Raw genomic sequence first — 22,792 nt, forward strand, 5'->3', positions numbered from 1 at the left:
GCCTCTGCCTTTTTTTCTCTAATTAGGCATATGCTGGAGGCATCATAACAAACACTGAAACAGGTTTGTCCTTGCCTAATCCGGGGAACTAATTTTTAAGGTTATTATGCAAATCGATACTGTTTACAAACATGAAAGCCAGCGTCCTATTTTTGATCTGCCACATCGGTTTTCGATGGCTTAAAGCCCGCCTCAGCGGGTGTCATGTCAATAACAACCAGCAATCGATCAGCGGCTGTCTGAGGGGGATTGGGACAGCAGGGCCTTGAGGTGTGGAGGGGGATTTTCATCAGCTAAAGGCTCAGGCACAGCCACACTATTACATTTTTTCTTCGTGGACACGCAGACGACACTGTGGCTATTGTTATGTTAAAACAGCACAGATGTTTATGGTTTTGTGGGACTTCACTGTGGTGACTGAGGTCTAAGAAGGAATAACATCATTTTAGGGTCACACAATTACGACTCTATGATCAATACTACCCCCATGGCCTCGCATAGTGCTTACACGGACAATAAGATCTAGTTCAAGGTCTCAGGAAGATTAAAACATGCATTTGTTTGCTTATAAAATAAAGATAAAATTACATAAAACCACATAAAAGTGTTAAAAACAAAACAACATAAAACATAAAACAATGCAAAACTGTGTTTTGGTGTGATATGACTTCAAATGATAAATATTCAAGCTAGCCTTAGTACTCTTGGCAGCTCATCTGTGGAGTTATCAATATCACTGGCCCCTGTTTCTTAGTGAAATCTGAGATTGACTCTGTGATCCTGACATCAGAGTTCGGCGAGGACTATACTCTCAGGTTCAGGACATCTACAGGTAGTTATTGCTTCACAAAATATGCATCTGTTTAGAAAACTGGTCGCGGAAGATGGCCTGGGGTTTCTTCCCGTTAAAAGGTAATTTTTCCTTCCCACTGTCACCCAACTCCTTGCTCATAGGGGATCATATGATTGTTGGACTTTTCTCTGTATATATTATTGTAGGGTCTACCTTACACAATAAAGCACCTTGAGGCAACTATTGTTGTGATTTAGTGCTGTATAAATAAAAATGATTTGAATTGAAAACTAGGCTAAATTTTATTTGAAATATACATACAGCAACAAAAATGCTCCGCCATATAGAATGGTTTGTCCCATCAAGCAAATATTAAATATTTTTAAAATTCCCAGACAGAATAGTCTTAATAAGATTAAAAGGAAATTTAATACAAGTGGCCTATATAATAGTCCCCATTTGATTTACCTAAAATCCTCTGTTCTTATTTGTATTTATGTTTAGATTTGAATGAAGAGGAGAAGGTGGATTTTTTAGTACCTTTTACAAAAGAAATAGAGAAAAGATATTTAAAGTCTGACTTAAAGGCTTTAAATAGTCCAAAATAGGAGATGGCACTTCTGAGATTATGGTCCATGTGGTAATTGTTGAACCAGCACGAGACCTGGCTGTATGCCAGTGCTGTTTGCATTATTCTTTGCCCTTTGATGTATACCACATTAGCCATGTAATGCACTCGGAAAAGGTTTGAGGCAGGCATGGGAGTCAATCTACACTCAATTTAAAACAAAACAAAAGCGCAAGTTGGGTTTGCAGCTGGTCTTTTTCTGAATTCTTGGACTTATCTTTGACCTGTTGTCAATTGTCACATGTGACGACTAAACATCTTCCTCGGCTTTTTCGGTTCTGCGAAAAGAGCAGAGCTCCTTTTGATCTGTGGTGCACCACAATGTGCACCTGCCTGTCACATGAAGGGATCAACAATGTACATCCATGATCAACACACACTGCAAGCTGTGTTGGCCAACGCTCAGCCTCCACTTTCCCTGGATCATACGTACCAGCCTTTAGCCTTCAGAACTTCAAAGCTCTAAAGGCTAAAGAGAGATGTATTGTGTATACTTCCTGCCTCCGACATGTTTGCCCTCCTTTCCCTTCAATAAATAAATAAATAAATAAATAAATAAATAAATACATTTTTATTTACATAGCACCTTTCAAGACAGAATCACAAAGTGCTGCACATAAGATTACAAGTCATAAAAAGATTTAAAAAGAGAAAATAAAACAGGCAAAACAGGCAATAGGCCTCCAGTTACTGAATGCATTTGGTAAATACATGTTGATAACTTTTTTTATTCAGCCTGGAAACAAAAGGTCCAAAATGGGTCATGTTTAACTGTTAGTTTATCCTTTATTTTAAATAATATATATCACTTTACTTGGATATGTTATTAAAAATTTGGCCTGAATCCTAATGTAAGTGTTTTATGAGTTGCAATATTGCTGCAGTAATCATGTCTTTTTACCTCTCTGCTATGAAATTACATTTTTAGTTGTAAAAACTACAGATCAGTTCCCAGGTTTTAGCCTTTTCCTTAACTTCGATGTCAGACATTTCCTCCTAATTTCAGTAGAGCTTTTCATTAAATCAATCAAAACTCTGCTTTTCTGAATTTTTAAACTGCAAGTTTTCAGACTGAAACAAGAGCACTTCTTCTTCTTCTTCTTTTTTTTACCCCTGCCTTTCCTCTACATGCTCGGTCAAGTTCACATCTTTGGTTTTCCTCCTGTGATTTCAGTCCAGCCATTCATTTATCAAGTAATTTATTCATACATTTTTTTGAAGCATCGCTCAATAGCATCTGACCCTGGTGCCCCATCATCCAACTCTCCCTTCCGAGACAGAGCACAAGTGTTCCCTCAAGAGTGAGGGAATGCGGGTCAGAGGCGGCGTTTACTTGGGGAGGAAGGGGGGGGGGGGGGTGCACAATTTTCACATTGCGCCAGCGTTAAGCAGGTAATCATAATGTGATAGTGCTCTAGCTGCTGGGGTCATGTATGCTTATGAATGTTAAGGAGGACTGTTTTAAAGGCCTTCAAAATTACCCCTGATATCAAACACTGACCTTTTGTTGAGACTCCAACACACTATGATGATTAGAATTACAATGTGTGCAGTTTTTTTTTGTTGTTGCCAAATTTCAAATCAGGGAACGCTAACCCCCCTTCAAACTTCCTTGTATTTATGTAAAAAAACTGTACATAGAAACAGATATTGATATATAGCTAGGTAGACACCTAGATAGCTAGAGGGATATGGATTTTAAACAATGTAACAAAAGTTGTAATAGTAGTTGGAAAGATATGCCCCATTAAACATCGACACATATTCACTGTCAACATGGGCGTTTACCAGAAGTAACTAAATGATCTCTCATTTGACACGGAGTGTCGGCACCGTCGCGAGGTTACCAATTAAGCTCCATGTGTCTTGAAAGTTTTACTCAACAGATCAAAACTCATGCTGCTATGTTGCACTTTAAATTAAAATACAAAGAGATTTATAGATCTATTTATAATATTCCGCATCACCTTGTTTTCTTTCTTTTTTTTCCCTTCACAGTAATCCCGCCTTCAAGTGCTATGAAACTGGGGCTTGGAAGTTAGAATACACAAGACTTTGTCACCAATGAAAACTTTCAGTTAACTCGACGAAGCACACTTCCAAAGGAGTTCAGCTCTTATCAGAGAGCAGGATAATTGTTGAAACAGGTGTAGCTGTCGAAGTGTCAGCGTGCCGCTGTCTGTGTTCTGGTCCCTGAACCAACCTCTGCCTATGACTCCATCTCATAAGTCTTTCAGACAACCTTGGTGTGATTTCTTGACAAAAGCGCGCTCGCTCTCAAGGTGCACTCGAGAGCGATATAAAAAGGGACAAAGACAGAGCCTGAGAGAAGATAGGAGAAGAAATGGATTTCTTCTCTAATTATGCAAGAAAAAGAGACTTTGTGAAGATAAAGTTGGGTGACACAAGGGCATATTGAGGGACACACTCACTTTAGGAAGATTTTTCAAAGTGGGAGGCACAAATGGATGTTTGTGCTATAAGCTATTGCTGCTAATTGGTACAAACTTAATGAATGCAGGGTGCTGTGTGGAGACAGATGCTTTGTGCAATGTGGCAGATTTCAGTGGCTGCGCGTCTCTCTCCATCGCTGGAACATCAAGAAGAGGAGAACATTTGGCAGGTCACGAAATTATGCGAGGAAAAGGGGAAGCCCGGGAAAAAAAAATGTAAACAGTTGTTTATTTTTTCGTTAATTTATGGGTGACTGTGTGTATGTGTACATTTGTGTGCGTGCGCGCGTGTGCGCTGAGCGTGAGAGTTAGCAGTTCTCAAGCGCTTGTCTATTTGTTTGAGCCCATAGCTTTTGTTTTGGCTTTCTTGCCTTGCCAGCTCTGTGGCTCTCAATTAGCGTGCAAGCCTCAGGGACCTAATTAACCAGTTCAATTAATAAATAATTTTCTTAAAATCCCATACAAGCCATTCTGACATTTGTCAGCCACTCAGGAGCTGCTGTGTGTGTGTCTGTGAGAGAGAAAGAGAGAGGAAAGGAGGGGAAAAAGGACAGAATGATTAGCTTGTTTGCAAGCTCTGCTTATCCCCCAGGTGGCTTGATGCAGGGGACAGTGCTGCGTGTGTGTGTTTGCATATGTGTGTGTGGCTGGATGGAGAGGGGCTTACTCACAGCGCTGGACCCCATAGCAGAGGAGGGCCCCCGTGACCTTTTATCGAGTGTCCAATCAATAATGTGCGAGCGTCCATCTCTTTGAGTTGCAGCCTGAGCCTGGGCTTCTGAAGGCCTGTGGCCAGCAGCAAAGCAGGATGGGAACAGGCTACACAGTGGGGCAAAAGAGTCCTTGGGGGGCCACGAGTGGAACAGAACCAACCGCCTCATGTCATTTACTCATAATGATGTCTTCCTTTGGTCGAAAAGGGAGGGGTGCATGGGATGGAGGAGGGGGCAGTGTCCCCCTCCTCCACTAGACACCGCAGATTCAGCCTCTCTCTTCCTTTGTCTGAATGGTGAAAGCATCCTCTTTGGTCTGTCACCGGGCTCTGTGATTAAGCAGCAGAAACAGACCCCGGCTTTTTTCACATTAGAATCCCATTTAGTGGTTCTTATCGCAGGCATCTATCCGGTCACATGTTGGGATGGAGTTATATTTCATTGTTTTGTGAACTGTAACGTATATTCCCTCGTGGGCACAATTGGACAGATGTGCTTGTTTAATTTGTAGCATTATCTCAAAACATCGACTTTACAGGATCCGGTTGTCACCGCCAAAGAGGCAGCGCTGATGGATCTGACTGTGTACCAGTGTTCATTAAACACACTCCAAACAGCCTTCAAACCGACTCTATTAGTGGCTGCCTCCAGAACAAGAGGCGCCTGAATGCAATTTTTGACCATGAAATGCTCTTTAAGCAGATGAACGAGACTTGAAAGATGAGCGGGACTTGAAGTTTCCTTTTTTTTCCCTTGAAAATGCCAGTGAGGAGTCAATCACTGGATATCAAAGCAGCGGGGACACGCACACAGACACACACGCAAGAAAATCCAGTGATAATAAAACGTAAGGCTTCCCACACCCACTGAAGCCCGCTAAGATGGCCATCACAAGTATGAGCGTCGACACAAAGAGCAGACATCGGCCTTTCAGCGAGCAGCTAGCTGTCGCTCTGCATTAGCTGCAGGCATGCGACGACAGTTTGCGTGGAATCGAGATCCGGTTTTCCACGTAGCTGAGCAGGAAGAGACCAGAGACTTGTTCAAGATACTTGGCTGACCCACACTGCCTACAGCAGGCAACATATGGCTCCCTGGTCTGGCATTGCCCTGTTTATTATGTATGCTGCAATTTATTTCTGCACTGCTCTACTGAGAATACCCACACAAAATGAAGCTGCCTGACTAAGTGAGAAATATATTCTGGCAGCCAGATGAGATAAAAAAGTGAGTTAAATATACCAGCAGACAAATAACTATTAAAGTCTGCATGTTCATATTAAGCATCATCTGTGGTAGTCATTCCTTATCACAGCTGAGCTAGAGAGATTTCAGCCTATCGATCGGTAAAAGTAAGTGTGTGAAAGAGAGTATGAGTCAAAAGGGGATCTGAAGGTGGGCTGACAGATGCAATACACATGGAGGACCTAAAGATGGAGAGATCACGTTTGTTCTCTGTCAGGTTTGACCGAGGCCTTCTCTGCTCAGAGGTGACTGTTGCTCTTTCTGGTGCCCTCTAACACCCCCCTGAGATCCTTCCACTCAACTCCACTGCCTCCACTTTGATGCAAAAAAAAGAAGGGGGGGGTGGGGGGGAGTTATTGTGTAAATATTTTGCTTGAGCATTTGAGTATCTTAATCTTCCATAAGGTGATCTTTGGAGTGGAGCAACATGGGGTGCTGATGTTCAGAGGAGCTCCCAGTTGTAGAAAGAAAGAGGGAGCGAAAGAGACAGAGAAGGGAGGGAGAGGAAGAAGAAGAAGGTCTGTGTACTTGCTGGAGTGCTGGGAGCTAGAGTTCACTACGGGGGCGTAAGTGTGTCAAGAAGAGCGCTTTTCCCCCATCCGCAAGCCCCGGGCCCTCTCCACAACATTAAAAAGCATAAACAGTCAATACTGAATGTAACTCAGAGAAAGAGCAAGAGAGGGAGCGTGGAAAAAAAAAGAAACAAGTACGAGAACGCAAGGGTGTTTCAAGCGTTACACAACATAGTGAGATCAGAGAAATGGAGGCTGGGCTATAGTGTATAGTTGCAAAGCTTTCTGATGGAGGAAGGGAGCCTCTCCAAGTGAATCATTCATTGCGGGCGGCAGGGGTGTAAATATGAAGGGGAGGGTTGAAGGAGAGCGGGATCAAGGAAATGCACACCTGGTGCAAGACAGGGGTCAGATTGGCCCTACACAAAAGGAAACGAAAGAGAAAAAGAGAATGAGTTGTTTGGCATACCTCTGTTTAGACAGCAGCAGTGCTTCTATCGGCGCGCTTGTGCAAAGCAGGACAGAATGGAGTAGGTAGAAGGTGCATATGGTGGTAGGCTGTCTGTGTCGATACACATGCTGAAAACACATGCTTTCTATGCCGATGAGAGGGAGGCTCGTCTTATTTATAAGGAAGAAAAAAAAAGACTTTCAAACGTTCAACATTTTAGACTTCCAGTTTTGAGATGTGAGGGCTTGTTTATCTGTGGCACATTGTTCCTGCTCATAATCGCTCAAGAGTCTCAATCAGTCACTCCCTCTCTCTCCGTCTCTCACAAGTTTTTCAAACGACATCTCCCAAACACTCGACACCTGGCTGGCTGACTTCAGAGCCGAAATCAGCGGAGAAGTCTGTGTGTTTCTTTTTTTTAATCATCCATTCAGTCGCTCCTCACATGTTCAAGCCTATGCATTCGGGGAGATCTTCCTCTATAGACAGATCATAAAGACTCAGAGCTTACTGGAAAGCAGGTGTGGGCAGGTTGGTACGTGACGGTATTAAGGACATGTGAATTGTTTGTATGTTTGAGATTAAAACCAGCCTCTGTTTTTATTTTTTCTTTAATTAACTAAAATGCTCACCATTTGTTTTTAGCCCTAAAAGGAGATCTAAACTGTGAATACTAAAGGACGTGTCAGGTGAGAATTATTTAACGGGAAACTGTTTCTTTAAAAATAAAAAGTGCATGTGGCATGTGTGTTTATTTTCAAGATTCTCCAGTTTATAGAGAACTTATGAACCGCTGCTTTCCTCTTAAAAACCAAGGACATTCAGACCACATGCTGTTTTTTTGTTGTTTTATTTCTCCTTGAGAGAATGTTCTTTTTTATGGCCAAACAAAAGTTGCTTCAGTGCAAAGTACTGTTTGAGCCACTTCCCCTGCCAGAGCAAGACTCCATATTTTAAACATTTGGAGGAGGAAACAATATCTATGAAAAGTGTGAAATTTGATTTCTACCCCACGGAATAGGCCGTTTCCTTCTGTTGTCAAACAGAATGACTAAACATGCTCATTCACATGCTCCCATGGTAGGACGTTATTAATTTATCACTTCAGAGTTATCTGTGCTCTGTCTCTCACATGCACACACACACACACACACACACACACACACACACACACACACACACACACACACACACACACACACACACACACTTTCGTACACGTTTGCTTCTTGATGATTGACAATGTGATAAATTTTATTTGAATATGGCTAACATGAATTATGTAACCATAGAGACTGGTGGCTTTGTTGCTTCCCTCTTGCTCTTCGCTTTTCCTCCAAGATAACATACAGTTGATAATTTACAGTAGAACACATTCTGAAACTATAAAGAAAGATATAGCGACAATGCCCCGCAGAGAACAAAACAGAGTGCTTCAGTGCAACCAGCCGAGCTGATTGTGAGAGTTGCAGAGGAGAGGAGAGCCGAGGTTCATATTGTGGCAATGCTGCCATAGGATTAGGTGGTTGACACTTTGACACTGCTCTGATGGTAGCGATGAGGTCTCAGGGGAATGGGTTAGGCCAAGAGAAGAGAAAAAATAAACACAAATGAAAGGAGAAAAAAATCAGCACAGCACCCACAGTATCTGATGTTGATAGCTGTGGTGAAAGACAGTCTTTGAAAGGCTTGAGGGAAGTGACAATACAGTATGTTTTTTTTCTTGTTGATGCTCTTCCAGGCGGCTAACAAAAATACAAAAAAAAAATAAAAGAAGAAAAAAAACTCGTCTGATTGGTCTGAAAAGACTGTCAAATGTCAAGCAGTTATCAAACAGAAGACTTGTTTTCTTTTAAAAAGATACCAGCAGAAGGAAAAGCCTAACCTTTCAGCAAGTGAGTGGAAGTCACTCAACCCATCATGTGCGGTACTCTATACAAGCAAAAGCCCTCGCTCTTTACAAGGCTTACACTTTCCCCTCTGATTCAAATCCATAGCTGCTGACACAAGTTGTCGATGGCTGAAATAAATGGAACTCTAAAAATACCCGGTTCTGGGGAATTATTTATCGGTAGCTCACAACCGAGTAAAAGAAAAAAGAAGCCAAACTAACATTCACGCACAAAAAAGGGTGTTTTCTATAGATGTGGGCACATAAAATTAAGTAATTTTACAGTAAGTAACCCACCCAGAACTCGTGTTTTCCCTCAATTCACGGTCACATTTAGATCTCAGATTTCAAGGTCCTTACTGCAGGTCCTTGCTCTTCCGTCTCATGTTTACATCTCAATAGGGCCCGTGCAGGATTTCACAGCACCGTCGACGACCCAGGCTGACAGAAACAGCTTGCTTAACACTGCACATACAGTTGTATTTCGGTGTTCCAGTTCCTGCAGCTGACGTTGTTCAACTCCCTTCACGCCGAGCCGCTCTTGCGTGAAAAGAGAGATGGGACGTTTTTTTTCTTTTTTTTGTCCTTGATTTTCAAAGCGCTGAGACTTGTTAATGCCCTCGTTTTTATGTAAACCACTGAATCAATCATCACCGCTCCATTGTACCGTTCAAACAAACTTCTGCACAACTTTCACATGAACCTGCGCTTCTGCTCTCATTATTTTTTGATTTTATTCGGAGGAAGTCTGCAGCTTTGTGCTCGCTGCACGGGGAGGTCAGAGATCAGGCTGGAGCTGGCAGCGATTCAGTGTCTTGCTCAAAGACACTCGAGCAGACTGGGTGCTCTGTTACTGTGGGCCCCGAGCTCAGCTACGCTGCCCTGCAACTCCAGCACTGGCAGTTGATATGAATCTCAAAGACTGAATATTTTTATCCTAGACTTTTATTCTTGGGCTGTCTAGAGAGGCAGAGCGTAATCAGTGACTTTTATCTCAGAATAGGAAATTACAACATCCCTAGAAATGCTTAATCTGACCTGCAATTCAGCTACACAACAGCTCGAGTGAGGTAATTACCTAAGAAAGCAAACAGAAGCATCTTGCGTATCTGCCAAGTTTAAAAAAAGAATACTTTTTACTGCCGATGGAAATAGAGGTGAGGAAAATATCGGAGGCTTGTTGTCACACTCTTCTCCATCTATTAACTGGTGCATCACATCAGGTGAAGAATTTTCTTCCTGAAGATGCTATTGTTAAAAATTGAGTTGACTCATATCCGTTATTCCAGTTATCAACATTCTAAAGAAAGAGGATTTTTGTATTCTTCCACCAGATCTTGGCACTATCGAGCTTTTATTTAAAGGGGAAAAAACTACTGCAGACAAGGCCACAAGCATCACATCTTCAGTTTCAAACAAAGGTGAGTCCAGGACAAACTGTGTACTTTGGAATTTCTCTGCATTGAAGGAAGGTGAAAATGAACATTAATATGTACAGCTGGCTCTTTATATCACTCGTGCTGTGCTGCCTTTGGTGTCCTGTTGAGAGAGTGTCTAAGCAGTGTACCATCAATAGCAGGGAACAAACCCAGAGAAAATATCAAGTCTTTTTCCACAGCTGCCTCCCTGCCTTGCTCTGCCTTAAGATTAATCTAATTTGGTCTTTATTGAGAAATGGGTAAGAGCAGTTTTGTTTTATTTATGTATGTTTTTTTTCCTCCTCTGCTCCTTTCCTTTGTTGCTTCTCCTCGGCTGCCTCTGACAAAAGACAACCAGCCTGCCAAGCCCGGTGTTGCTCTGGGACGGACCTGTCAATCACTCCTGACGGCACCCTGACAACATGTACGTTAAAATTTCAAACGGGACTCAAAGGCGGCGCGTGACAGCCGAGCCTTTGAAAGTGGCTGTAGCGCTCGGCGACAGCCAGAGGAGTACGGATGGAAAACAAACTAGAAAACAACAGTGCGGAGGGAAAAGAGAAATAGAGTCAGAGACTGAGAGGGAGAGGGAAAGGGGAGAGAGGAAAAAAACAAACCAAAAGTTAAAAGCAAAACAGTGAAGAATGTGGGTCTTGATGATGGGAACTGGCATTAGTTTCTCCCTTAGTGTATCATTGTTTTTTAATTTGGTTGAAACTCCCCTGAGTGGAGCTTTCGGTCTTCCAGGGACTGTGCCGAGGGCCCGTTCTCTCCGCAGTCCAGGGACAGCAGCATCTCTCTCCTGCTCCTCCGAGGCCTCACTCAGATCAAGTCAAGCCTCACGTGCGTCTCGCTGCTACCCTTCAACGCAAAACAACTGTGCACCGATCTTAATAATATTCTTGATTCCACCTCGCATACATGCGCTTCATGGCTGCAATTAATTCCCAGTAGGAAAGGGAAAAACCAGTAGTTTTCACAGAGATAGGTATAGAATTTATAACTCTAAAACCTATAGTCTTCAATACCAAATAGAAAAAGGAGAACTCAATTTGGATTCTTTCCTTGCTATCCCAGAATGACAAAACACTTTTAAAGCAACATATCGGTGAAAAGCGTTTGCGGTTGCCATATTGAGTAAAATGCGCACGCACGAGCTTGAGGATGCACTTTTAAATGATCACCTGCCACAAAACAGAGAGAGAGAGAGCACCACCAGTCTCTTTACTGTGGCTAAATGAACAGTGTAAATGGTGTACGACACAAAAGGCCTGGGCTGTGCCAGACCCTATGGGAGAACTGCCATCTCTGCAGTCCTGCAGTTTGTGCACTGATCCTTCAGTCAGCATCCACATCTGCAGTTCAAAAACACACAGTGGCTTGAAACTGCTACAAAGCTAACTGTTCATTGTCTATCTGAGACTTTGTTTGACCATGCTGTGTGGGTGTGTGTGCGCACGCAAGTGTGTGCCCGTCTAGTCAAAGTTTGTTTGAAACTAGCATTGTAAAACCAACTCTAGAGCATGTGTGTTTGTGTGTACAGCGTGTGTGTTTGACTTCTACAAACAAGTGGACAAGCAGTGTGTGTGCTGAGGGACACAGGTCATGTCAGCCTGTTAGTGATTTTATAAAGTTCTCCCCTGGTGGAGCCATGTTGGACCACTGATAGGCGTCAGTACAGACACGAGTCGTGGCACTGACTTACACGGAGCCGTACCACATGAAATTGTGCCATTGTCTAACTCGTGTCTATATACATGTGAGTCCAAGCTTACCTACTAATGTATAGATGCAAGCAAACAAACACACATCGAAGCACCTCTGAGATATGGCTGTTGTATAAAGGACTTAAAAACAGCCACCAGGCAGCCAGATAATGCTTTAGCTTCCAGTGCCCTCTAGTGCTTGGAGCTGATTGGCAAATATCTTCTGAAACTGGCCAACTATCAAGACAAACTGAGCCCCACTAAAAAGTCCCAGTATAACAGAAAAACAAATCTGTGTGTGCCTATAGATTTAATAGTAAAGTTTGAAAATATGTAGTCTTTTAGTGGATTAGAACAAAGAAGCAGCTATTGGAAATTTCCCAATGAGTACACTGGCATTAATACAGGGAGTAAAGCAAAGTTTTCAAATAACAATAAATATATGTATAAATATGTTCGCTGTGCAATAATATAAAATCTAATTATCACGTTTCAGGCAAACAACTGATTATTAATAGATTCAGATCATGAAGCAATCAATCGTTTAACTGGTTGTTAGTGTGTAAAATATTCTTAAACTTTAAAATAATCATTTCTTTCTTACTAAATTGCTGCTAATAATAAATATTTGTCTAAAAATTATTTGGAAATTTTAAATCAAAATCAGTTTAAAAAATATACAATGTTATTTAAACGAAAAAAGGCTGTTTCATCTGTTCACTTTGTGATATTGATCTAATTTTTTTTTAAAAATCACATAGCTTTTAGTTTGTATTTACCTTTCTAAAAGGTCAGATTTGGGGCATTTTTTTGGATTTGACATTAGAACATAAAATAATCAAAATAAGCTCTCACTTTCTTTTATATGTTAAGGTGGGAAAATCTTGAAATCAAATGAGCCAAAATCTTGTTTAGTTTTCAGTAACTTAGATGCTTCTCAAAGCTGAGATGTAGGCAGTAACATAATAATATACATAAAATAAAAAGGCTTTATTAGCTATAACAGTTTGTTTAAACTGAGTGTAATAGAAGCGAGTCATCTAGGACTTTAGGTTATTTTAAACCATGGGCCCGTAAGCATACGCGTGAGTCGCGACAGAAAATAGACCCTGTTATTATGCTCTTTGTTGTCTATTAGTCATGTGCTGTGCGCACACACACACACACACACACACACACACACACACACACACACACACACACACACACACACACACACACACACACACACACACAAAAAAAAATCTAAAAGGAGATTGGCGTGTCCGAAAATGTAATGTTGCTTGCTTAATCATGAAACTCATAGTTTTATTGTTTTTCTTTATAGCTTTATTATAGAGTTAAATAGTTATAATACACTTAAATCTCGCTTTTTGTCTTCAATTTCTTTATTCCTTCAAATGATTGAATTTCTTCACCTTTCCTCATTTTTGACACATTTGACATGTAAATATAGTCAATTATACTAAGGTCAGGTGGGCCAGTCACTTTTCAGCAACTGGATCCTCCATGTGAAGATATTAACGTAGTTTTATATATACTGCCTAATTTAATATAGTAATGACAGGGTTTAGTAAATGATATGCATGTATTTTTGTGCATGCATGACAAAGCTGGCAGAGGTGGGATTTGAGAGGCACCTCAAAGATATGATTATCCTGAGTGTCTCTGCCCAATAATGTTACCTGCTGGGACAGCAGCACTGCTCCTCTAAATAAATTGCAAGTGGCCTTGGGCAATAAGAGGAACCCTCCTTTGATCTGCCTGACTGCCAACGAGGAAAATGTGCAGGCAGTCAATCAAGCTCTTAAGGCTTTGCAACAATGAAGCTGACCCCACTTTATTATTTATTTTCTAAATTGATGTATTTCATTATCACAAGGTGTCTACTTGGTGGGGTAGCGGGGTGGAGGAGAGTGTGTGTGTGTGTGTGTGTGGGGGGGGGGGCAACATGATCAATAATTGATATGTGGTGTGAAAAAGCTGATTTGCTGCCTCTCCTCTGGTGCACTTGTCACTAGCTGTTGTCAGAACACATTTGCTTTGATGACAAATTTGAAGAAGTGAACAACAGCATCACATCTTATTATAAATTTAGTGAGTTGGTGAAAGGCACGGGGCCCTTCTCGCTGAGGCTCTGTTTGTTCAGGGCGCTCTGGAGGAATGACTACCAAGCTCTGAGGTGAGTTACAGTCTTGTAAGCAAAGAGATGAGAGGGGGGTTGAACTTTTTTGTCATGTGTCAGTAAACAGCGTGACTTGTTTGAAAGGCACCTGGATTACAGGGTGAAAAGTTGCTCTTTAAACCTTTAAAGCTCTGGGATACAGGAGACACGCCACGTCAAAAACAAAGTGTGAAGATGAGGAGTGAGAGCAACTAAAAGCCATCACTCCCCAAAGTGCGTCTGCTGAGAGACGAAGGAGTCGTCCTGCTTTTCACAGAGTTTGGGTCATGGCGGAGCATCTCAAACTGATCTCGTCAAATAAAGAAAGATGCTCGGTTCATTCGATCGACACAGATTTGTAAAAAAAAACCAAACACAAAAAATAAATATACAGATAAGGGAAATCAAACGCTGAAGAGTGCTGCGAATAACCTCTAAGCTTAAATTTAATGTGTAAGCACAACGCAGAAAGGAAGATCTGACATAAAGGTTGGAAAGTGTGGCCCAGGTATGAGAAAACTGCCACAGTAGATAAAACAGAGGTCATAAAAAAGTCATAAAAAGGTATAAACCAACATTAACAGTTGTATCTTTCAAATCACCTGTGGGCCATCAGCATCGCACTAAAACAAAATCTTTATGGTGATTTCATTGCTAAGAGAAGTTCTTAATTAGCCTACATATATTTTTTTAATTACATGTAGAGTCTGAAGATTTACTGCAAACTTTAAAACTAAATCCTGATGGAGAACAGTTCAACACAAAATCTCAGAGAAAGGAAAACAAACATATCAACAATTCAACATAATTGACAGCTGCATCCATTTGCTCATTCCAAGCCCCCGGCCCCTCCCTCCTCTCCTGCTTTTCCACTCTGTTCTTCCAACACCATTTCCTCTTTTAATTATCCCCCAGCAAAAAAGATGGAGCACATCAGACGCATCGCGGTAAATCCTGGCCCTGGCACGGGCTCACAGTGGCTCCTGCGTCTGGCAATCCCGATAGAGCCTGTGCGCTGGCAGTGACAAGACAGGGAGGATGCCTGGAGATTTTCTGACAGAAAGAATGGAGAGGATGATCTCTCAGCAAAAGAGAGGTCCTCATTCTACTCCCGGCGTGGGAGGCTTTTTGGCAAGCGCTTTCCCATCATACCACATTTTCAGCACCAGATTAGCCAGTTCTCAGGAGCAAAACTCACATAGAACCCTTGTTTACACCTCAGTACATAGTGTTTTTGTAATGACTGCACACTGCACACAAGCACGGCTGCTCTCCTATCTCCACCAGCAACATTTTAGGGGTGACACTTATTGTATGTATCAGGGTCAGAGAGACTATGGTCTGGATTAAGGGAATAGGATTTGTTTCATACTGAAAGAAGTCTCCTCTGACCAAAAAAACTGTGTTTTACTGACTGAATTGCTCATTCAGATTCTAATTAGGTATCAGCAACACGAATGGGTTTTGCTTTGGGAAGCCGGATAGATGAAAAAGGTTGCAAGTTAACTAGTGTTGGGCTGCTATCTGTCAGAGTTTCTCCTCTATTCGTGGAGTGTGCATCAATCACTGATGTCCCCAACTGACAGTCGTTCTGTGGGCTAATAGTGTCGTCATCTCCCATGCGATTACACAGATTGCGCAACGAGATCCTCGGACACAATGGAGCAGCGAATACAGCCCCCCCGTCTCCACCCCCATTCTGTTCCCCTCTACTTTCCTTTTCTTCCATCATTCTAAGATGAAGAGTGGAAAGCTCCGCAGCGGGTAGCTTTCTTCTCCTCCGGGGGGAACTAAGAAAGCAGGCAAGGGTCTCTGTGATGTTAGTTTCCCTTCAGGGTGGGGAGGAGATGTCTTGTAGCACAGCTAAAGATGATCATTTGAGAGCCCGTGAAACAAGGTGCCAAAGAGACATGGCGAGGTCCCGACTAATGAGTTAGGGTTAGCTGATGTTCCTCAATGATGAAAATGAGAACAATAACAGTAATGACAGTGGCAATCACTTTTTTCCCTCAGTTTAGACACTGTATTGCACCACAGTTACACGCTTCTCTTTGCAAATAGGTCAGGGGTCAGGCTTAGCTGTAGCCCAACTCAAAGACACCTGAGCACAAAAAAAGAATAAATTCTAGCAAATGCATCACGGTCTTAAAGCTTAAACGAGCGTTTGACGGAGTACAATTTCTTGCCCTCTTGCAGCTAAAAAGGCTTTACGTTTAATTAGCATGATGAAAGAAATGATTAATCTGTGAACATATGAGAAAAATCTAAACATGTTTCTTATGCATTCCGATAAAAACCTTTCTCCCAAAGTAAACATTTGCTCCAGAAACTCACAAAACAAAACAACATCCCATCTGATAATCCACCACAATTACGCTACACAGCATGATGAAAGGATATCAATGGTCTACTTATGTCACAGAAAAAGAGAGGAGCTTCAAACATGAAACCTATTGAAGCCTATGAGAGTTTTGAGTCGATCAGTGATCAAAGGAGCAAAAGCTTATCAGTGCCGTTTCTTAGCATTGAAATAGTGTCATGTGGCTTTGGATATACTACCAGGGTAGGAGTGTTTATGCCTAAAAACATAATGGCTATTGTGTTTTCTGAAAACATTAGCCCTTTTTTTTCCAGAGTTAAAGCTGTAAAAAGCATACAGAGTGGAGAGGGGGCACGAGCTCTTTATCCCCATGAAAGGCTAAAGGATGGAACTGACCTTTCTGGCATCAGCTGGGCTTTGGGAGCACAATACATGGCGGCAACTCTTTCTGGCCTTTTCCCCTTCGGCTCTGGGCTATGCTTACAAGCCAAAGACTCAAGTCCAAACATCTATCATTTTATACAAAGACTCAAACGCACACATGCCCCGAACCCCTTCTTTTATATCATAAAAACACACACACACATACAAAAACAGACACACACTGAGCAGTCCTGTCTGTTCATCTGCAAACAGACCAGTCCCGTCTGACATCACAGTACAACTGCAGGCTATGGAAGCAAAAAGAGACAACAAATCACTTTAGATTACATCAACTCAAAAGCGCAACTCAGTATCAACATCAACTCCCTTTAATGGAAACTGAGCAACAGTTAAATTAGAACCTAAACCTCGTCGGTAATGCCCCGATCTAAACTTGAGCTGGGACCGGATGAAAAGCAACCGTTATAATGTGACATCCAAGCAAGACAAAATGAAAAGCATGACCTCATTGAGTACAACTTCAGCGAGTGCTCCGCAAAAATGACCTGAGCTGCTGTACACTTTAGACGCTTTGTTGTCAGGGGGGCCTCACACCCAAAGAGCCTTTGTGTTATATTTGAAAAGGCTACATCACAAGGTCATGGCGGAACAGGGGTCACGCAAATACAGAATAGCACTTGTGTGGTGGTCATTTTTGTGAGCGAGGGGGGGTTGCCAATTCTATAGGTAAACTCTAGCAGTTTGGAGATAAGTTACCCATAGGATATGAGACAAAAGAGAACAGTAGCTGGCATCTGAAAAGGTAAAGATAGTAGTCCCCAATGTGTCAGAGGCCTCATGGTCAGCAGGAGAGTATAAAAGGACCTGTAAGTGTGTCTAACTCTACGGTGCGCAAACATCCACAGTCCTACAACCATGGGAAAGGTATGAGCTCACCTGCAGTAAGGGAACAGCTTTGGACAGGTGGTGAAGGAGAAAATAGCATTAATTGAAAACATGCAGTCATGTATAGGAAGGAGTTTCAGTGAAGGAGAAGACAGGGCAGCAGAAATACTCTTTTGTCTTTGTTTTGATGTGTTTGGATGGGACAAGCAGACCCCCCCCCCCCTCCCAGCTCAAACAGTGGTTTTAGTTACCTTGATTTTCATCTATTAAGCAGTGCAAATAAATGTGTAAAGAAGTGTAGAGGGCTGGTAAAGAGAGCCTATTCACGAGTCTACGAGATAGCATTTCTTTATGCCGAACATAAACTGTATTCTCTCTCTCCCTTCTCTCCTCGAGATCGTCTTCTACGAGGGCCGCAACTTCCAGGGCCGCCACTGGGAGTGCAGCAGTGACTGCATGGACACCTTTAGGCACTTCAACTACTGCAACTCCCTCCGTGTCAGCGGCGGCCACTGCGTGCTCTACGAGAAACCTCACTACATGGGATACCAGTATATTCTCAGCCCTGGCGAGTACCCTGACTACCACTGGTGGATGGGCTTCAACAACTGCATCCGCTCCTGCCAGATGTTCCCTCCTGTAAGTCAATCAAACAGACAGATAGAATTGGTAGCACCCTCCCACCCCCCCCCCCCCCCACCCTCCCACCCCCCCCCCCCCCCCCACCCTCCGTTACACTCACCTTGTACATCAAAAGCTGCTTTGGATATGGATGTCAATCACTGGCTTTTTGATGTCATTTACAGATACGCACACAGGTCATAGCATAAAAGTCTCTGCTGCAAGGCCCACAAAGGAGACCGAGTCAGCCTTTAAAAAGAATATGACATACCCCCCATAAGACTTGGTGCCTTCACTCTAATTCTGTTTGTCACATTGAGTGTTTCTGGCAGTTCAGGGAGGAGGAAAAAAAATCTAATTCTGTCATGCTCCGAAAGAGTTGTTGCTCAATCTCGTTTGTAGTTAAAGAAACCGAGTAGTGCGAGTACTGAATTAAAAAGTTAGCTCGTTGTGGAAAGAGTTCTCTAGAGATTACACCTATTGAAAATAACATAATAGTCATGATTACCCTGTTTTCTTTCACAATGCAGTATAGGGGATCCTACAGGATGAGGATCTACAACAGGCCAGACATGATGGGACACTCAATGGAGTTTATGGATGACTGCCCCAACGTGTATGACCGCTTCCGCTACCGTGATATTTTCTCCTGCAACATCATGGAGGGTTACTGGATCTTCTACGAGCACCCCAACTACAGGGGACGCCAGTATTTCCTTCGCCCTGGAGAGTACAGGGCCTGTGGCGACTGGGGCTGCCACAATCCCATGGTGGGCTCATTCAGGAGAATGAGGACTCTCATGTAAACTGCACCCATGTGCATCTCAAATGAACATTAAACACAAAACTTTAAAATAATGATGTCCTTTGTGAGCTTTCTTTTTTGAACGTAGACATGAATGCAACGTGCAGTGACACTCTAGCAAGGCAGCATATTTGCTTCCTGATTATATTCAACCAACAAAGGCTGCTGCTTGAATGGGTTTAAAATACACGTCAGATCTCAGACTGTTTGCTGCTCTGTCTAGCTTCACAGTCTGCATGCAGGTTTCAAACATTCATGCCATTAAAGGCAGATGTTTGCAACTCTTATTGTAGGCCTTTGAGAAAATGCAGTTGGACAGTATTTTCCATAGACAGACAGAGCTTTGACAGAGACAAAGCGGCTGCGGTGGCTCAACAGTGCCATAGTGTTGTGCAGTCTATAAAGCGCACTGTGCTGACACGACAAAGCTTTGTTTCACTATTGCAAAGCCCTGATCTAAGCAGGGTCTATAAAGAGGTCTGGGAGAGCCCCGCATCTGGTCTGGTCTGAACTTAACGCAGTTACAATGGGCAAGGTAAGGAAGAAATTTAACAAATGTAATGTTTCACTGATATTTGATGTACGGTATACCGATTTGTGTAGTAAATATAGTGCTTTACGAATTTGTTAGATCACCTGTTATATATATATATATGAAAAAAGAAAACACAAATATTTAAAAAGCATATTTTTATTTATTAGGAAATACCAAACTGAATTCACTTTTTCCCACTGGACTTCAAGCATAACATTTAACCACTAAAACAAAAGTTTCTTTTCAGGAATGCAAGTAAATACCTATAATTTGGTAAAAAATAAGACTTAATTTGGCTTTTTAGTAAGACTGTAGATTTAAAAATTAATGGAGAATAACAATAACTATATTTTAGCATTAAAAATATAATTTTATCATTACCAACACTGCCAATTTAGGGTAGCTGTGACAAAAAACTTACTTTGAGTCGTGATCTAATATATTTGTTAAGCACTATAGATAAATAATTAAGTTGAACTAATATATTCTGATAACGAGCAGTAAAAATATATACATTTTTTGGTCATATGAAATGTAAAAGACCTTTAAAGAGTAACAACGTATCGCTCTCTGGGTTAAACATACCATTAGTTCTTTAGGACTATTTACCATATTTACATAACCTATAAATTAATGTAAGAAATGCTAAAAGTGCAGGGAAATTTAATTCTTCTCTCAAGGATAGTAGAAGCCTCAAATATTTAATTGATCTTATAGTCCTATTTCCTGTGAAAACAGACAAAGAACTTGTGAAAAGTATTACACAGTTCATTCATTAAAATGTACCAAATGCTATACTTTATTTTATTCGGCTTTGCTTCTAGCACATCTTTTGGGACTTTTTTGTACTCCCTTAAGCTTATCTTTTTTTCAAATTTCTCCACTTACAAATTTTCTACTCAGAAACTTTTGTTAGATAAAACTAACTTTAAAAGTCTGGCTCAGAATACTGAACAGTGAACACTAAGCGTTCATGTTATTAGTGTTTAAGAGCCTGAAAACCTGACAGGTAACTACACGGTTACATTTCTGCTGTGGTCTTTGGAACATCTCTGTGGTGATACACTAATGCTGAGCCATCTGTTCTGTGCAGATTATCTTCTATGAAGACAGGAACTTCCAGGGTCGTCACTACGAGTGCAGTACTGACTGCCCTGAGATGCAAAACTACTTCAGCCGCTGTAACTCGATAAGAGTTGAGAGCGGTTGCTGGGTGGCCTACGAAAAGCCAAATTATGGCGGCTACCAGTACATGCTGCACAAGGGAGAGTACCCCGACTACCAGCGCTGGGCAGGCTTCAATGACTGTATCCGCTCCTGTCGTATGGTGCCTCCTGTGAGTTTAAACTCATTTTCTCTTCAGGATCATTTGGTTCTTATGTCTACTGCTGTTACTTGAAGCATCAATGCCAGTAGCCAGGATTATTTTAACACATCTCGAAGTGTAGACTGGGTAACCAGTCAGGATCATTTATCCTGGCTGACTGCAACAAAAAAGACATTTTTACCTTAATTTGTGGTATTATCTTATTCTCTTATTTCTTTCCTAGTATAATGGGAACTACAGGATGAAGATCTTCGAGCGATCTGACTTTGGCGGTCAAAACATGGAGCTAATGGAAGACTGCCCAGACCTGCACGAGCGTTTCCACACCCGTGATATCTCCTCCGTCAATGTCATGGAGGGCTACTGGATGCTGCACGAACACCCCAACTATAGGGGACGCCAGTACTTCTTGCGTCCTGGAGAATACAGGAGGCACAGCGAGTGGGGAAGCGCCAGTCCCACCATTGGCTCTCTGAGACGTGTCACTGAGCTCAACTGATTCCCATTACTTTTATTTTTAACCCTTATTTAATCCCATCATTAAGAATACCACCTCTTGTTCCCTTAATGGCTGTACTGTTTCAGTGTGGTCTCAACACTGTGATGTTCAAACCTGAAATCATGCATTTTAATGATGCGGGTTTGGATGCGTCGGATGTTGGGGTTCCTGTTTTGTTGTGTTGCTTTGCATTGTTGGGTAAAATTACTACCCAACTTAGTGCTCAAGCAATGCTTTGGTCGTTCCATAGCAGAATGTTTTGCCTCGCCGGTCCCTAACCTCCTGTCCTCCTGGAATCACAATAAATGAAAACTTGATGAAAGTCAACTAAAGGAAGCCTTTGTTAATTTTCTATTGACTGCTACAGCTGTCACTGTCAAAAGATCAGGGGGATATAGCTTGTCATAAATCTGAGGGGTATTTTTCTCTTTAATATGGTGATTGAACTTTAGTTTCATCAGGCCACAGAGTTAGACACTGTAGTGGAATCACTGAGGTCCTAACAATACCAAGAGTTTCTACAGTTTTTCATGATATTACAGAACCACATACACAAAGAAAAATTATCAAGGAAACAGAAGCTTATTCTTTGAAGTTCACTATTAAAGACCATAAAAAAGGGTATCTGAGGATGGGCATGTTGGAGTCTTTATGAGATCACATGGTACAGAGTAAGCGCTTTGGGTCCATGAAAGATGCCCATATTAGATCCACATCACAAGGCCAGTGCCAACTCAAAGAGTTGGAGTCAAAGTGGCCTGGTATTAGCCCCGAGCATCAAGCTCTCTCAGAACAAAAAACAAAACCCAGTCCATATCCCTGCTCATGCATTTTTCATCAGCCCAAGATACTGAACCCTTTCAGAAATAAATATCAATTATTGAAATTGTTAATTAGACACTACGTAATTGGCGAAGATACACATGAATAAATAACACTGACCATTAATTATTGATTCAAAAAAAATTGAACCCCAGCAGAGAGTGCATTTGAGAATCTCTTAAGATCAAGCACAACAAGAAATATGAGTTTTGGCCTTGAGTAATGTCCAATTAAAGGACTGTCAGCTTTGCTGTTCAAGTCCAGTGATTTGCCCTTATCACATTTTTTTATATCTGTGGACAACAATGCCCAGCAGACAACACAACATCAACAGAGTGCAACATGGGATCAGATCACCCGGGGTCTCAGGGCAAAGCCAGATAAGAGATGAGAGGAAATCTTACAGGCTGCCTAGCCTGACACATAACTGGAAGTTAATCCAAGGTCAAAAGGAACATCGACATCAGATATTTACAAAATTCAGTAAGGAAAGCATTTCAGGCATACACAGAACTACAGAAATAGCTCTGCATATAATGTTGCAGTTAAAAAAAAGGGTGCATGCTAACCCCCCCCCCCCTTCCCCAAAACAAACAAACCCAAAACAATCATGCAAACAA

At 41.8% G+C, this 22,792-nt stretch overlaps 2 protein-coding genes across 2 annotated transcripts; both read left to right on the forward strand.

Annotated features, from left to right (window-relative positions):
* Window positions 1-17,501: 17,501 nt before the first annotated feature.
* On the forward strand, window positions 17,502-19,042 carry crygmxl2 (crystallin, gamma MX, like 2). The gene is made up of 3 exons (XM_085170680.1): window positions 17,502-17,602; window positions 17,960-18,202; window positions 18,715-19,042. The coding sequence occupies exons 1-3, from the start codon at window positions 17,594-17,596 to the stop codon at window positions 18,988-18,990; spliced, it is 528 nt and encodes a 175-aa protein (XP_085026806.1). The 5' UTR covers window positions 17,502-17,593; the 3' UTR covers window positions 18,991-19,042.
* A 384-nt stretch (window positions 19,043-19,426) lies between these two features.
* crygmx (crystallin, gamma MX) lies at window positions 19,427-21,682 on the forward strand. The gene is made up of 3 exons (XM_085170679.1): window positions 19,427-19,524; window positions 20,618-20,860; window positions 21,075-21,682. Exons 1-3 carry the CDS (start codon window positions 19,516-19,518, stop codon window positions 21,348-21,350), a joined length of 528 nt encoding a protein of 175 aa, XP_085026805.1. The 5' UTR covers window positions 19,427-19,515; the 3' UTR covers window positions 21,351-21,682.
* Window positions 21,683-22,792: the final 1,110 nt, after the last annotated feature.

Source organism: Neolamprologus multifasciatus, chromosome 8 (assembly GCF_963576455.1).
Source record: "Neolamprologus multifasciatus chromosome 8, fNeoMul1.2, whole genome shotgun sequence".
Taxonomy (NCBI): domain Eukaryota; kingdom Metazoa; phylum Chordata; class Actinopteri; order Cichliformes; family Cichlidae; genus Neolamprologus; species Neolamprologus multifasciatus.

Coding starts and splice junctions, on each gene's coding strand:
- crygmx (XM_085170679.1), top strand. Junction 20,861..21,074: donor CCTGTCGTATGGTGCCTCCT/GTGAGTTTAAAC, acceptor TTTCTTTCCTAG/TATAATGGGAACTACAGGAT.
- crygmxl2 (XM_085170680.1), top strand. Junction 18,203..18,714: donor CCTGCCAGATGTTCCCTCCT/GTAAGTCAATCA, acceptor TTCACAATGCAG/TATAGGGGATCCTACAGGAT.